The 16,258-nt window shown below is 49.6% G+C and overlaps 1 protein-coding gene and 1 long non-coding RNA gene across 9 annotated transcripts in view; one reads left to right on the forward strand and one right to left on the reverse strand.

Moving 5' to 3' along the window:
• LOC106509459 (uncharacterized) overlaps positions 1-13,680 on the forward strand; it is a 54,895-nt gene extending 41,215 nt beyond the window's left edge. For 3 of the 5 annotated variants that reach the window (XR_014837786.1, XR_014837783.1, XR_014837784.1), the window contains 2 exons: positions 1,289-1,519; positions 7,957-8,521. This is a non-coding gene — a long non-coding RNA (uncharacterized LOC106509459). Of the gene's footprint in view, positions 1-1,288; positions 1,520-5,725; positions 6,542-7,956; positions 8,522-8,827; positions 9,006-13,517 lie in introns of those variants that run through there. The other 2 variants (XR_014837785.1, XR_002341693.2) reach the window with 2 other exon arrangements.
• The window catches only part of ATCAY (ATCAY kinesin light chain interacting caytaxin), a 37,613-nt gene that overhangs the window by 16,779 nt on the left and 4,576 nt on the right, over positions 1-16,258 (reverse strand). For 2 of the 4 annotated variants that reach the window (XR_014837782.1, XM_005661343.4), the window contains exons 3-4: positions 4,796-4,854; positions 979-1,200 (exon numbers count right to left, since the gene is read on the reverse strand). Coding sequence is in view for 2 of the 4 variants with exons in the window: in XM_005661343.4 (XP_005661400.1) it covers positions 979-1,200; positions 4,796-4,854 (281 nt within the window). In the remaining 2 variants the exon portion in view is untranslated. Of the gene's footprint in view, positions 1-978; positions 1,201-4,795; positions 5,492-14,392; positions 14,678-16,258 lie in introns of all 4 variants that reach the window. The other 2 variants (XM_085013242.1, XM_085013243.1) reach the window with 2 other exon arrangements.

Consider the following 16,258-nt stretch of genomic DNA (forward strand, 5'->3'; position numbering starts at 1 on the left):
ACTCAAGCCACAGCAGTGACAATTCTGGATCCTTAACCTGCTAGGCCACCAGGAAAGTTCTTATCTATTCTTAAAATATCTGTCTCTTTCCCACCTGTTATCCTGCAGTCTTCTGGCCTCAGGAAATGACCTGGCCATTTTCCCAGCTGCTCAGGCCCCAAACCCAAGTATCACCTTCGACCTCTTTCCTGTTCATACTCCATATCCACCCAGCAAGTGCTGTGGCTCTGCTTCTGTCCCCATGGCCAGCACCATTGCCACCTCTCTGACCTGTGTTCTTGCCTCAGGATCTCAGCTCAGATAACTCCACCCTGGTTAGCCTGGTTCAAAGGGTCTCAGCCTGGGCATTTTTGACATTTAGGGCCAGATCACTCTCTGTGTGGGGCTGTCCTAGGCACAGAGGGGTGTGGAGCAGCCTCCCCGCCCCCACACACTTGATGCCAAGAGCCCCCCAGTTGTAATAACTATAGATGGTCCCCAGACATCACCCAGTGTCCCAGGAAGGGGACCAGAATCACCCAAGTGAGACCCCTGCCCTCTCCCCCATCACCTTATTTCCTTCACAGCACCTACGACAAGATACAACTATCTTATGGGCATTTGTACTGTTACTGAGCAGCTGGCTTTCTGATGCTTCGCAAGCAGGCAGGCACCCTCTTTTCCAGATGTTTCCCCCTGCCTCCCCACCCCATCAATCAAGATCTGCTCCACAAAAACCTGTGGAGTCAGGGGGAGGCACTTCTTTCTGGTCTTGGTCACCTTTGAGATTTGGGTGCAGGCCATGTCCCCCAGCAAAGTGCACAAGGCCATCCAGACAATGCGTGGAGTCCCAGGGGCTATTCTGGGAACCCCAGGATGGAATCCCTGCCCCTTCCGAGCTTATGGGGATGGGGGCGATCTGGCAAGCTGGCCCTGGAAGCAAAGAGCGCTGGGGTCAGATTTAGGGGCCAGGCAGGTGCAGCAAGCGACGGACCTCACCTTCCCACTCCAGCTCATTGCCGTTCCCCAGGAACTCCAGTGAGTCGGTCTCATCCGGGGTCTCGATGTCATCCACATTGATATCCAGGTCATCAGGGGTGTCCAGGAAGTCATCAGACAGCAGGGAGCCCTCACTCTGGTCCAGGGAAATGTTAATTTCAGGGGCGACGAGCGTCTTTCGCTTACGATGAGCCCCGTTGAAGTTTAGTGTGTTGGGAGGGGCTGTGGGGAAAGAGGAAAAGAGAAAAAACAAATCAAAACAAAACCAATTACTTTTTCTTTCTCCTCGCCCTCTCTTGTTCCCGAACAGGTGGGGCTCCACTCTACCCTGTCATGTGGAGTGGCTAGAAGTCAGAAGATGGCCTTTTATGGCACCGGTTAATGTAACTGTCTGGCTTGGAGGTCAAGAGTGGACACTGGGACTTTGGGTAGACCTGGGTTCAAAGCCTGATCTTGCTACTCACTAGTGCTCTGTGACCCTGCAGCACCACCATGCTCTGAGCTTGACTCACTTTTACCATCTGCAAAATGGGACTCAAAGGTGAGTTGGGTCAAGGTCAAATGATGACATGGGGATTAGACCTGGCCTCCAGACGGGTGTGCTCTGGATCTGCCAATATCTGTGACTATTGTTCCCTCTGAATAAGACTGACAGAGAATGTCCACATTCTGCTTTTTATCTTTCTGGGATGTTTGTCTCTTTAACAAATAATATCTAGTGATCACGTAACACAGGCCAGGCCCTCCATGAAGCTCTCTGGCATTTTTGTGTTCCGAGTTTGCCATTGCTTTAACAGATGAGCAAACTGAGGCACAGAGGGACAGGATCCTCCCATGTCACTCTGGAGCCAGTCTGGGTGGATATTCCCCATGGTTTGGATTGCTTCCTCCCAAAGACTCTTAGCCTGGACTCTGGGCTCCTTATAAAAGGTGGGTTTTCCTCTTGGGCTTCCCAAGGGGTTAAAGCCATCTGATAGCCCACTGAGCAGAAGCAGCCCCTAGAGTTTATGGGTTTATGTGAGAGGAAAGCCACCACCTCCAGCAAAGCCAGTGCTGGAAAAAAAGGATGATTTTCCAGAGACCTTGGGAATTCACCCCCAGTTTCATCATTCATTCTTTGAGGACAGAATACACAAACCAGGAGGAGATTCCCATTCCCCCCTCTTTTTTTGGCTATGCCCGAAGCATGCACAAGTTCCCAGAAAAGGGATTGAACCCCTGCCACAGCAGTGACAAGGCCTGATCCTTAACCCCCTGAGCCACCAGGGAACTCCTTACACCTCTCTTATCAGACGAAGACATTCATTGATCCCCAATTAAAAGAACCAGCTTCTTACATTTTTTTTTTCCAAACTTTGAATCTCTCAGTCCCTAAGCCTCACAACAGAGGTGATCCAATATTTATAACCCAGAGACACTGGGATGGAAATATGCTCACTGGCAGAAAATTATAAAAATGTACCAGTCCCATTTACCAAGAGCCTGCTATGTGTGGGGCACTAGCATAATTTCTAGATCTCACCAAGACCTCGTGTGATGGGAAGTGCTACCCATTTTACGGATGGGGACGTGGAGGCTGGAACTTGCCCAGGCCTCACAGCTCACCCTGCCTTTTTCACAGGAAGTATGCTGCGAGAGGTGAATCGGGTGTGTTGGGTTTAAAATATTGCTACTCTTCCTGGTGGGTCAAGCTGCAGGTCATAGCATAGTGACAGTAAGATTAAAGGCCCTGGGAAGCAAGATGGCAGTAATGCCACCATTTGGACCTGGAGGACAGGGCATGGAGCCAAAGAAGATTATTCTCCAGCCTTAAAGCCTAACGGAGGAGTTCTCTTGTGGTGCAGTGGGTTAAGGCTCTGGCATCGTCACTGTAACACCTTGAGTTGCTGCTGTGGCGTGGGTTTGATCCCTGGCCCAGGAACTTCCACATGTCATGGATGCAGCCAAAAAAAAAAAAAAAAACCCAATGGAATTTGCCCTAACGAAATCTAGTGGAACTTGTCCTGCCAAGTTTCAGACTTTGCTGGGAGCCATGACCCCTTTCTGCTTTCCAAGCTCTACCATTTGGAATAAGATCATCTATTCTCTGCCCATCTCACCATTGTATTTTGAAGGCAGAGAACTTGTCTAAATTGTGGGTTCAGAGCTGGAGAGGAATTTGGCCATGGAATGAGTCACACCTGAGTCTTTTTTCCGCTGGAGGCTTGAACCGTCTGACTTATTGAACGCAGCCCAGCCGCATAATGGCAGGCAATCTGCTTTACTCAAAGTCCACTAATTTAAATGTAAATCTCATCTAAAAACCACCCTCAGAGTTCTCTAGGGGTTCAGTGGGTCAAGGCTCCAGCCTTGTCACTGCAGTGGCCCAGGTCCCTGATGTGGTGCAGTTTCGATAGCAGGCCGTGGGCATGGCCAAAAAGGAAAAAATCAAAATAAAAAAACACAGGAATTCTCATTGTGGGTCAGCACTAATGAACCTGGCTAGTATCCATGAGGATGCGGGTTCAATCCCTGGCCTCGCTCAGTGGGTTAAGGATCTGACGTTGTTGTGTGCTGTGGTTTAGGTCACAGATGCAGCCTGGATCCAGGGTCGCTGTGGCCGTGGCATAGGCTGGCAGCTACAGCTCTGATTAGACCCCTAGCCTGGAAACTTTCATATGCCGCTGGTGCAACCCTAAAAAGACAAAAAGTAAAAAAAATGAAAAAACCCGCTCTCAACAGAAATATCCATAATCATGTTTGACACATATCTGGGTACCATGGCCCAGCCAAGTGAATGCGTAAGATTAATTATTACATATGCCATCTCAGGTTCCTTAACTTAATCCTATCTGTAGAATCCTTTTTGCCATGTGAGTGAACATTCATGGGTTCCAAGAATTAGAATCTGGATATCTTTGGGGGTCATTATTCAATCAGCCACACCTAGGAAGTGGGGTACTGTTACTCCACACCCCTCATTTAAAAAAAGTAGGAATTGGCAGCCCAGAGGGATGAAAGGACTTACCCAAGGTCACCCTATGAGGATGTGAAAACATCAGGCTGAGCCCATGTACTCAGGCTGAAAGAAAGGCTGGTATTCTAGGGTGACCAACCATCCTGATCAGCCCCAGAAAACTGGGACAAGTTGGTCCCCCTACCTGGCTCATGGGCACAGTGTGGTGTAGGGGTAGGCAGAGCTGGCTCTCACTGATGTGTGACTTCAGGGGTATGGCTGTCTCTCTCTGGGTAGTCTTTTCCCTGTAGGATGGGTTCTGTGATGGGCTGCATAGGAGAGATACAGGCAGAGCAGAGGCCCTCAGCAGGGCTCTGTGAGGGGTTGCCATTAAGGAGAATACTTGTTCAAAGCGGCCTCTCTGGCTGCTCCAGACATCCTGTCCTCACAGTGTGGGGCTTTGGATCCTTAGAGCCATGAGCCTTCCTGAGGGCTCAGGGCTGCAGAGCCCTTTCAGGGCTGACTTTGTGCCTGGCATCCCCTGGGCACTTTACACAAATCATCTCGTTTAATCTTTGCATGCCCCTGCTGTGGGAGGCTCACTACCTGAATTTAGATGATGAGGAATAGGAGGTACAGAGAGGCTGAGCAACCAGCTCAAGGATGCACAGCAACACTGTGCACCAACTTCATGATGGCGCCCACACACATGGCTCTGGCCCACCACAGCTGCTTTCCTTGCAGGCCTTTGAGTAAAACAGCCCCCTTCCCTGACATTCCAAACCCAGGAGGCATGGCCTCTGACATTTCTACAGTTACAGTCCCAAGTGGAGACCAGACAGACTATGTGTCCATTTCTGCACACAACACACGGAAACTTACAGGACGTGTCTTCTGCAGGACTGCCAAGCAAGTCTATCCCCGTGTCTTCTGGGAGTGGCCTGCAGACCCAGTCAGGAGTGGAATCAGCCACCAAGCACCATTAAGTTCAGCCACAGGATCATGGAGTTCAGAAAAAAATGTTAGCAACAAAATCTATTTAGTTTTGGGATATCACTGGGACAAAATACAACTGTTCCTGAGTACAAAAAATCATAAACCATCGGTGCTGGAGGGCTCCCATCAGATCACTTAATAAATATTAAGCCTACTTTTTTTTTTAATGGGGAAATCTGAGGCCCAGAGAGAAGGAAGTTGTCATTCAGAATGACTTTGGGTCATTAGCAGCATTATTCATGGGTGACCCCCACAGAGTTCGATCTTGGATGAATCATTGCTATTAAATGCAGCCAGAAGTGGTCCAATGGACACAGCAGCTCAACTGAAAGAGCTCTCCATGGCCAATGCTGGACCAGTCTGAACAGTAAAATAAATCATGAAGTATTGGGTTGTGAGACAAAGTATAAAGTAAAATGTCCGGAGTTCCCGTTGTGGCACAGCCAGAATGAATCCAACTGGTAACCACGAGGTTGCGGGTTCAGTCCCTGGCCTTGCTCAGTGGGTTAAGGATCTGGTGTTGCCGTGAGCTGTGGTGCAGACACGGCTCAGATCCCATGTTGCTGTGGCTGCGGCTGGCAGCTACAGTTCCGATTGGACCCGTAGCCTGGGAACCCCCATATGCTCTAGGTGCGGCCATGAAAAAGCAAAAAACAAACAAACAAACAAAAAACCCAAAACCAAAAAACCTAAAATGCCCAGGAGTCCAAAAGGATATAAATAAATGATTGGATAAATAAATAGAGGGGAGAAGAGGCAAATTTTTCCTGCACAGAAGAATTTCAGATAATGTATGTAGATATTCTCCCCTCACAGAGATGGACAGTAGCCCCTCTTCTCTGTAAGTGTGGGCCTTCCACGGAGACTTCCTCCCAAAGGGGATGCATGGAAAGTGGGCAGGCGTGACTTTACAGTGGAGACACCTGACCAGCACCACCTCAGCCAGGGGCCCAAGGTCAACACCAGCAGTGATGAGCCAGGCTGATGGCAGGCACCCTGATATGACGGATGAGACGTCCCCTCCCATGTGGTCCTCCTCCCAGCACCCAGCACCCCAGTCTGACCTCGAGAAAAACACCAAATTCCCACTGAGGGAAATTCTCCAAAACCTGACCACCGTCCTCCAACTGGCCAAGGGCCTCAAGAATGAGGAAAGTCAGGGGAACGGTCACAGCCCAGAGGAGCCTGAGGAGAGGTTGTGACTAAATGTTACATGGAATCTTGGATGGGATCCAAAGAAAAAGGATATTACAAGAAAAGGACTATGGAAATCTCAATAAATTGTGGACTTCGGTTCATAATAATGTATCAAAGAATCCTCTGGTGGACCAGCAGTTAAGGATCTGGCGTTGTCACTGCTGTGGTTTGGATCACTGCTGTGGCACAAGATCCCTGGCCTGGAAACTTCCACATGCCTTGGGCATGGCCGAAAAAAATGTATCAGTATCAGTCAGTTGTATCAAATATATCAGCCTAAAATAATATGTTAATCATAGCAGAAACTGGGTGTGTGTGGAGGGTGTATACAGAAGCTTTCTGTAATATTCTTGCATCCTCTATAAACCTAATACTTCTAAAAAGTAAAATTTTGAAAAAAATAAATGCAGTCAAGTATGTATTGTACCCCCTTCATGGTTGGTGGAGCACAGATTTGCAAAATAAGACTTGTTTCTCTGGCAATTCCCAGATTGTTTTTTTGGACCACAGCTCATGCTGCCAGTTTCTGACCTACGTGCTCTGGCTCCTTTGCTCCCTGGATAAACACTCAGTTCTAAGCAGGTTCTGCAGGGCGCATGGGGCTGTCAGAGGCTCTGGGCATGCTGACTCAGGGAAGCACTGCAGCGTTAATTCATCTCTGCAGCTCAGCAGTGCCAGCTAAACTCAGAGCTGTTTGGGTGGGGAAGGACAGCAGAATGCTTTTCCTTTCCTTGTAAAAAGCCATTTATTCCCTCGCCTGTTTTCCTCATAGGGCACGAACTGGCACCATCTGCAGGGTGGAATTTATCCATGCTTCTTCCTCTCACTGCCCCCACCCACCCACCCACCCTTCCCACCTTTCTGCCCATTCACCTGCTTCAAATGTTCTTTGATTAACCACTACCTTCCAGGTACACTGGGGCAGGGGGAGGGGTCTTGGGATAAAGGAGGAATTGGATGTTACTCTGCTCTCATGGAGGTCAAAAGTCAAAATAGAGCCAGAGGTGCAAAGGAAATGAAGACACATATCCACACAAAAACTCAAATGCTCAGAGCAGCATGATTTCCAGCAGCCAAAAGGTGGAAACAACCCTAACATCCATCAAATGATGAATGGATTAACAAAATATGGTCCACCCATACAATGGAATAGTACTCAGCCATGAAAAGGAGAGAAGCACTGACAATTGCTGCAATGTGAACAGATCTTGAGACCATGATGCTTAGTGAGAGAAGCAGACACAGAAGGACACACGGTGTGTGATTCCATGGAAGGGAAACATCCAGAAGAGGCACTCCCACAGAGACAGAGAGCGGTGGATTCTTAGTTGCTAGAGGCTAGGGGAGAGGGGATGAAGAGTGACTGCTAATGGGGACAGGGTTTCATTTTTGGGGAGATGGAATGTTCTGGAACTAGAGAGAGGTGATGTTGCACAGTAGTGCATTTTAAATCATTATTTTATTTTTCCTTATTCAGCTTCACCTGTGGCAAGGGATCGATCTAAGCCCCATCTGTGACCTACAACACAGCCGGGGATTGATCCTGGCAACGCCACAGAGACAAGTTGGATCATTAAATCACCATGCCACAGTGGGAAATCCCTAACATTATGTAAATTTCATCTCAGTATTTTTGGGGCCTCGCCTACAGCATGCTTAAATTCCCAGGCTTGGGATTGAACCTGCACCATAGCAGCAACCTGAGCCACTGCAGTGACAATGACGTGTCCTTAACCCACTGCACCACAAAGGAACTCCTCACCTCAATTTAAAAAAGAAAAAAGCAAGCTTCAGATTGAGTCAGAAGGTTTAAAAGAGGCATCTTTTTTTTTTTTTTTTTTTTTTTCCAGATTGAGGCTGAAGACCCGATCACATGCTCATCTCATGTACACATTGTTCTGTCCCTCTGGTCTGTCACTGACACCCCTGCTCCCAGCCTGGGGAGAGCAGCTGGTAACTCACCAACAACTCCAGGGCCTGGGGTACAGGAGGCACCCTGCCTACCTGCAAAATTAACCCAAATCGTGCTCAGAAACTGCAGACTGACAGCTGATGCACCACCCCTAGTTTTGTCCTGTCCACACAGCTTCTCACAACATTTAAAATATGCTGTCAGGAGCTCCCGTTGTGGCGCAGTGGTTAACGAATCCGACTAGGAACCATGAGGTTGCGGGTTCGATCCCTGCCCTTGCTCAGTGGGTTAATGATCCGGAGTTGCTGTGAGCTGTGATGTGGGTTGCAGACGCGGCTCGGATCCCACGTTGCTGTGGCTCTGGCGTAGGCTGGCAGCTACAGCTCCGATTAGACCCCTAGCCTGGGAACCTCCATATGCCGCAGGAGAGGTCCAAGAACTGGCGAAAAAATTAAAAAATTAAATTAAATTAAAAATAAAATAAAATAAAATATGCTGTCAAATCAGATGTGGCACAAAAAGTCGAGACTTCCATCTTTTCCTGAATCAGATCTGCCCGTCATGCGTGGTAACAACCACCTGGAAGTGACTGTCTGCTGCCCTTGCTCACCTGGGTGTCGGAATTTCCTTCCAGCTCCTTCCCCATTTACGCTGCACCCTCCTTCCCTGCCCCGTGCATCTCAGTCTCAGGCTGTAATCCCTGTTGTTCTAGAATCAGCTAGAACCATAATTTACCCCATGGACAGGGCACTCACTGTGTTGGAAATGTTGGTGGCATCATCTTATTTGCTCCTGTTTTCCCTATGAAGCAGGTAGGAACCCATTTCACAGAGGAGGAAACTGAGGCTGAGCTAGAGGACGCTCGGAGGTTGGAACCCTTCACAGTGGCAGAGGAGCCCAGGCATTGCTCTCTACTGCCCCCTTGTGCCCATTCTGCACATGTGTGCCAACCCCACATGTCCACAGGGCTGCAGCTTTCAAGGCCAGGTAAGACTGGTTCTTTCCCCAAGCCCCAGAAGACTGCAGCTTTTGCAGGGCTAACGCCCCGCCATGATCTCCAAGTGGATCCAGATGGCTCCCTGCGGCACTTACTTTCAGTCCATGCTGGGAAACCCTTGTCAAAAGTGGGGTTCCCCCTAATCCAGCAGGTGTACAATGTGGCTTTATCCTTCTAGTGTGGGTTGAATTGCATCCCCCCAAAACATAATTCAGGTCTTAACTCCCAATACCTGGGAATGTGACCTATTTGGAAATAAGACCATTTATGGACATCATTAAGTTGAGGTATGGAGTTCTATGGTGGCCTAGCAGATTAAACATCTGGCATTGTTACTGCTGTGGTGGGGGTTCCATCACAGACAGGCTTGGGGAACTTCTGCATGCTCTGGAGATGACCAAAAAAAAAAAGTTGGAGTTCCCATTGTGGCTCAGCAGTAATGAACCCAACTAGTATCTATGAGGATGTGGATTTGATCCCTGGCCTCGATCAGTGGATTAAGGATCCAGCATTGCTGTGAGCTGTGGTGGAGGTCATAGACATGGCTCGGATCCCATGTTGCTGTGGCTGTGGTGTAGACCGGCAGCTGCAGGTCTGATTCAACCTCTAGCCTGGGAACTTCCATGTGCCACAGGTGCGGCCCCAAAAAAGAAAAAGAAAAAGGAAAGGTAAGATGAGGTCATAGTGGAGTAGGTGGGCCCTACATCCAATCAGAGGTATGCCTGTAAAAAGAGGGAAGTCTGGACACAGAACTACAGAGTTCTGAGAAGGCCATGTGAAGATGGAAGCAGAGATTGGAGTGAGGCATTCACAAGCCGAGGATTTCCAGTCACCATCGGAAGCTGGGAGGGGAAGAAGGATCCTTCCTTAGCTTCAGAGGGAATATGGCCCTGCTGACACCTTGATTTTGGATTTTTAGCCTCCAGAACTGTAAAAGAATACATTTCCATCGTTTTAATCCAGTTTGTGGTACCAGCTATAGCAGCTCTGGGAGACTCCTGCACCCTCTCAGTGTGAAATTTCAATTCTGGATTTCTCTCCTGGGCATCCCTTATGGATATGGCTGGCGTTGATGAACCCCCAACCCTGATCTAGCTGGGCTCTTGTACTGCGTTCCTTACCATGCCAAGGTCCTCTTTGCCCCACTGCCTGTGCACATCCCACCCCCTCTGCCTAGAGGGCCACTTCCTGCTTTCTTTGTCTGGTGAACTTGCTTAGCCTTTAAGGCTGGGTGTGCATCCTCCAGGAGACCCTGTCTGAGCCTGACCTCCATCCTGCCCCTGTACTCTGCTTCAGAAACCTCTCTGGGTGCCAAGCCTGTGGAACCGTGTGCTAAACATCTGCTTTCTGGGCAGACTGTGAGCCCTTGCAGGGGAGGAAGTGCGTCTTCCTCTCTTGCTTTGGTGAGTCACCGGCCCGGCCCTGGGAGAAGCAGCCCTCAGTGAGGGTTTGTTGAAGGAGGAATTGAGTGAGGGCATGTTATGTAAGTGGCAGGGAAAGGCCAAAATCTAGAAACACCTGTCATCCAGAAACAGCTGTTATTACAAATAGTTCTGGCTTCAGATGTGGCTCCTGGACCTAGTTCTACCCTCAGATCCTAACCTCTGGTATAATGTTACTCATGGTGTGAAACAAGGGAATTGAGAATAAACCATGGGCCTCAGGACCTCTGAACATGCCTCCTGCTTCCCAACTGGTACCCCCGGGCTTCAACAGCATTCTGATTGGCAGAGATGCCCAGCCTCTGTTTCAGCCTGACTATGGCCACCTCTGGTGCACAGTATCATCAAAAACTCTTTCTGGGCCAAAGTAGGCTTTCCCAAGACTCAAAGCTGGGCCAGCAGTACTGGGGCTTAGTACTAGGACTCCTGCAAAATTAAGCTGAAGGAACTGCTGAGAGGCATCCAAAAATTACTTCTTGAAAACTGGTGGTTTCAGAAGCTCAGACAAATCTGCCCCTTTTCCTTCTTTGCAATTTCCAACGCCTCTGTCTATTCATCTGGCTCCCACCATGCCCCCGGCCCAGCACCGTCACCTCTTGGCTGGATCAGGAAGCCTGGGATCACGAGCAGAACTATGGACAGAGGCATTACAGTCCCCACCCACCCACTCCACCCCAGCAGTCAGGCTCTGGATGCAAAGAGGATGTCCTCCCCTTGCCCCTCCCCACAATTCACACACTGAAGGCAATGCCCAATATGACTGGAGATAGGGTCTTCAGAAGGCAATTGAGGTTAACGAAGGTCACAAGGTTGGGGCCCCAATTGACTAGGACTGTGCCCTTAGGAGAAGGAGGGCCATTAGAAGTCTCTCCACATGCAAGCACAGAAGAAAGTTCAGGTAAGGACACAGTGAGACGGCCAGGAAACCAGCCCTCACCAGAAGCCAACCCTGTTGTCACCTTGATCTCAGATATCCAGCCTCAGAACCTGAGAGAGAATAAATGTCTGCTATCGAAGCTGCCTCATGTAGGGTATCCTGTTATGACAGCCTGGCATGGCTGGAGCACAGGAAAGAGAATGGCGGCATTAAGGAGGCCAGGGGGTGCTGAGGCTACTCAGAGCCCTCCATCACTTCTCACCCCAAACCCATGGCTCTAGCACAACAGTCTTTTTTTCCCCCCTTTTTTTTGGCTGCCCCTCAGCCCATGGAACTCCTAGGCCAGGATCAGATCTGAGCTGCAGTTGTCACCGTGGCAATGCCGGATCCTTAACCCACTGTGCAAGGCCAGGGATCGACCCCACATCCCAGACGCCATTGCTCCCATTGCACCACAGCAAGAGCTCCAGTTTTGCGAACTTCTGAGCTGGGCAATGTGAAAACAACTCTGTGGGTGTTTTGGGCTGGTGGGAGGGAGCATGTCTGGCCTGGTCTGTGTGAGGGCAGGTAGATACAAACAGGAAGTGAGTACAGAGAGAGAGATAGGGAGGCAGACAGAGAACAGACAGACACAGAGGGAGACAGAGAGAGAGGGAGAAAGAATGATAAAGGAAGTAAAATTTTAACAATTGGCAAATCTGGGTAAAGTTTACAGACAACCCTTATACCCTTATATCACTCTTGTGATTTTTCTTTTTTCTTTTTAGGGCTGCACCCAAAGCATATGGAAGTTCCCAGGCTAGGGGTCAAATAGGAGCTACAGCTGCCGGCCTATGCCACAGCCGCAGCAACGCCAGATCCGAGCCAAGTCTGTGCCCTAAACCACTGTTCACAGCTATGCCGGATCCTTAACCCACTGAGCAAGGCCAGGGATTGAACCTGCATCCTCGAGGATACTAATCATATTCGTTTCCACTATGCTACCCTGGGAACTCCCACTCTTGTGATTTTTGTCTAGGCTTGTCTATGTCAGAATGAAAAGCTACAAATAAACAAAACCCACGGCCGCTCAGTTGTAGAGGGACAGGCAGACTGAGACGCCAGTCAGATATCTAAACGTGCACATGCCTCTCCTTAGCTGTGAGACTCTGGCCACCCACCCTAGTTCTCAGTTTTCCCACCTAACCTTCTTTTAGTCCTTCTATCAGCTTCCACCGGCCTCAGGGCCTTTACACATGCTGCTCTCTCTGCTTGGAATGATCTTCCCCAACACCTGGTCTCTTTTCCGGATTCATCCCTCTTCATCCTTCATAGCTCAGGCTCAGTATCTCCCACAACCTACCCAACCTAGTCAGACCCCACTTAGGCATTCTCCAGGTACCAAGAACCCGGCTACAATTTTCCACTGGCTTGTGAGGTTATAAGTGACTGCCTGTCTCTACCCCGGACTGTGAGCACTGCATGAGAGTGGCTCTGCTGTTCTGTACATGTCCTTAGCGTCTCTCCCAGGGCCTGGCATACAGTCAGTACCTATCCCTAGAATGAATGAATGGGGAAATGAGGCAGTGAGATGGATCACCTCAGCTCCGGCTCTGCAGGAATCTGCAGATGAGCAGGAGGTGCAGGAAGATGCAGCAGAGGATGGTAGCAAGAGGGAGCTGTGTGCTCGGAAACACCCGGGTGGGCAGTTCGAAGATGGCCCCAGGAAGGGATCCTGAGCTGAAAGGAGTAGAATTGGGGGTTGTCTGGCATCAGACAGAGGTGCTTATGTTGAGATGCAGCTGGACGCTGTATCAAGGACCTGCACTCATTTCTCCCAGAACGAGGAGGACAGAGCCTCGAAGAAAGCCTGTTCCCCATCCTGGGGCTGCACAGCCAGGCCACTATCCTGCAAACACTGAACTACTGAAAGGGGAAACTCGCTTGAAATTCACATTTGCAGCTGCAGTCAACCCCACTTTGTCTCAACAAGGCTTGGGAGGAGGGGGTCTCTTTGATGGGGGTGGGGGTGGGAAAAAGGAACCAGAATGAACAAGAAACAAGTAGACAGATTGATCCTGAGGGCGGCAGTTCCTGTGGGCAGTCCTCCTCATCTAGACTGCCCATTTTGGCTGCCTCGCCCCTCACACCTCAACAGATTTTCACAACTTCAGGGGTCAGGAAATATTGTCCCTATTTTACAGATAGGGAAACTGAGGCACAAAGATGCTGGAAGAGCTGCCCAAGGTGGCCGAGTGAGCCCACCAGAGAACTGGAATCCAAACCCATGGCCAAGAAGAGTTCCATAGCTCGTGCCCTCTTGGTTCCAATGTGCTGCTTGAAATAAAATTAGAGTGTACAAGGTGAGTCCTGTGATGTCATCGAGAATATTTTTTTGGCCGCACTCGTGGCACACTGGAAGTTCCTGGATCAAGGATTGAACCCATGCCACAGCAGTGACAATGCCAGATCCTTAACTGCTAGGCCACTGGGGAGCTCTGAGAGAATTTTTTATGTCCAGGAAGGGTTGGGGTTTGCTGCCTGGAGAGGTGGGGTTGAATCAGAAGATTCTCAAAGTCTGGACCGAGGAATGCTTTGGTCTCACCAGATGCCAGAGTTCGTGGGACTGGAGGGTAAGCAATGTGGAGACTGGCTGGAGATGCCTCCAAACCCTGGTCATTTGGTGCTGGAAGGAACCTGCCAAGATCACCCCATCTGATTCCACCTCTTATGTGGGAGGAAACAGACCTCCCAGGCCAGGGATGAGGGACAGACCGCCCCCAAGGGTGGCTCTTGCCCATTCTGGAGCATTCCTAACTACATCAGGAGGCCCTGCCATAAACAACACTTAATTTGTCCAAACAGCCAGGTCTCAATGTCATGAGACCCCTTTCTACGTATCCAGGCATCAGCACTCCTTGCATTATTAATTTTTTTTTGGCTGTGCCCACAGCTTGCAGAAATTCTGGGACCAGGAATCAAACCCACATCACAGCAGTGACAACACAGGATCCTTAACCCACTGTGCCACCAGGGAACTCCCAGCACTCCTTGTACTGAGTTGAAGAGAAAGACTTACAGGAGGGGATGGAGAACAAAGAAGTAGCTTCTAACAGTGAAAGAACAGGAGGTCAGCATCAATGAAGTTTCCGTCTCTTTCCCTCAATACTTGTATTCCTGAGGACAGTGGTACTGCGCAGATGAGAGATTCTCGGCTATTATGAGATGAGGCATCTATCACTTTAAGAACCACAAAGACGGGAGTTCCCTGGAAGTCTAGTGGTTAGGACTTGGCACTTTCACCACTGCGACCTGGGTTCAATCCCTGGTCTGGGACTGAGATCACACATTGAGTCACTGCACACTGTGGTAAAGAAGAAAGGGAGGAAGGAAGGGAAAATATAAAAAGAACCACAATCAGAGATCCCGTCATGGCTCAGTGGTTAACAACTTGACTAGTAACCATGAGGTTGTGGGTTCGATCCCTGGCCTTGCTCAGTGGGTTAAGGATCCAGCATTGCTGTGAGCTATGGTGTAGGTTGCAGACACGGCTCGGATCCCGTGTTGCTGTGGCTGTGGTGTAGGCCAGCAGCTACAGCTCCAACTAGATCCCTAACTAGATCCCTAGCCTGGGAACCTTTATATGCCTCAGGTGGGGCCCTAAAAAGACAAAAAAAAAAAAAAAGAACCACAAGGATATGCATGAAATGCAGATACTGAAAATGACTAGACTGGGGAGAGGGCCAAGATTCTCAAATGAAGGGGTGATGCCCTTAACATGGCTTCTCCTCAGACACATCAACGATAGGAAGCTTGAGACCACCCCCATTGGCCCACTTAGCCTTTTCTTTGCGGAGGGGGGGGGCGGGGGCGGCGGCTGTGCCCACGACATATGGAGGTTCCCAGGATAGGGTTCTAATTGGAGCTGTATCTGCCGGCCTATGCCACAACCACAGCAATGCTAGATCCGAGCTGAGTGGGCGACCTACACCTCAGCTAACGGCAACACTGGATTCTTAACCCACTGAGCGAGTCCAGGGATCAAACCTGCATCCTCATGGATACTAGTCAGATTCATTACCACTAAGCCACGACGGGAGCTCAGGCCCACTTTGCTTTCAAACAGAATGGCCACATAAAGCATGTTCGTGGAGTTCCTGTTGTGGCTCAGCGGTAACGAACTCAACTAAGATCCATGAAGATGTGTGTTTGATCCCTGGCCTCGCTCAGTGGGTTAAGGATCCCACGTTGCTGTGGCTGCAGTGTAGGTTGCACTGAAGCTCGGATCTCGAGTTGCTGTGGTGTAGGCTGACAGCTGTAGCTCCAATTGGACCCCTAGCCTGGGAACTTCCATTTGCCGAGGGTGTGGCCCTAAAAAGCAAAAAGGAAAGCATGATCATATTGAACCAGTTGAGTCCATGTAGACCCTATTAGACTCAAACCTGCATCTTTTTCCTGCCTGTCCCTCATCCTAGTTCTGCCTTCAACACCCTCACCGACTGAGATTTTCTGGAGCTGGAGATCCTTTCCAGATTCTCTTTTCCAGGGTGAATGTGCCCCATCCCTTTGACTCTTCCTTTCCCAATGGTTATGCATCTAACTCTTGGGCATCATCTCCTAGGGGTAAACTCCTTCAGTTTAAGTGGGAGGGAGATGAGCATTTGCATCCAGCCAATGAATAAGGGAAAGCCTGTGCTGACAATATCTTCTTTGACTCAACACCTCACTGGAGGAGAAAACAGAGAGAGAGAGGCGAGTGTCTCAGCAGTGGGTGCACCTGGCTTCCTCCCTGTGATTCCTACCAGTGAACCTCATCCATTCACCCAATATCTTTCTTTCTTTTTTCTTTTTTCTTTTTTTTTTTTGAGAGCCACATCTGCGGCATGTGGAAATTTCTAGGCAAGGGGTCAAATTGGAGCTGCAGCTGCTGGCCTACACCACAGGC

Source organism: Sus scrofa, chromosome 2 (assembly GCF_054392235.1).
Source record: "Sus scrofa isolate SSC_HxYL_T2T_F1_AM1 chromosome 2, Sscrofa_HxYL_maternal_Yorkshire_Landrace_v2.0, whole genome shotgun sequence".
NCBI classification, from domain to species: domain Eukaryota; kingdom Metazoa; phylum Chordata; class Mammalia; order Artiodactyla; family Suidae; genus Sus; species Sus scrofa.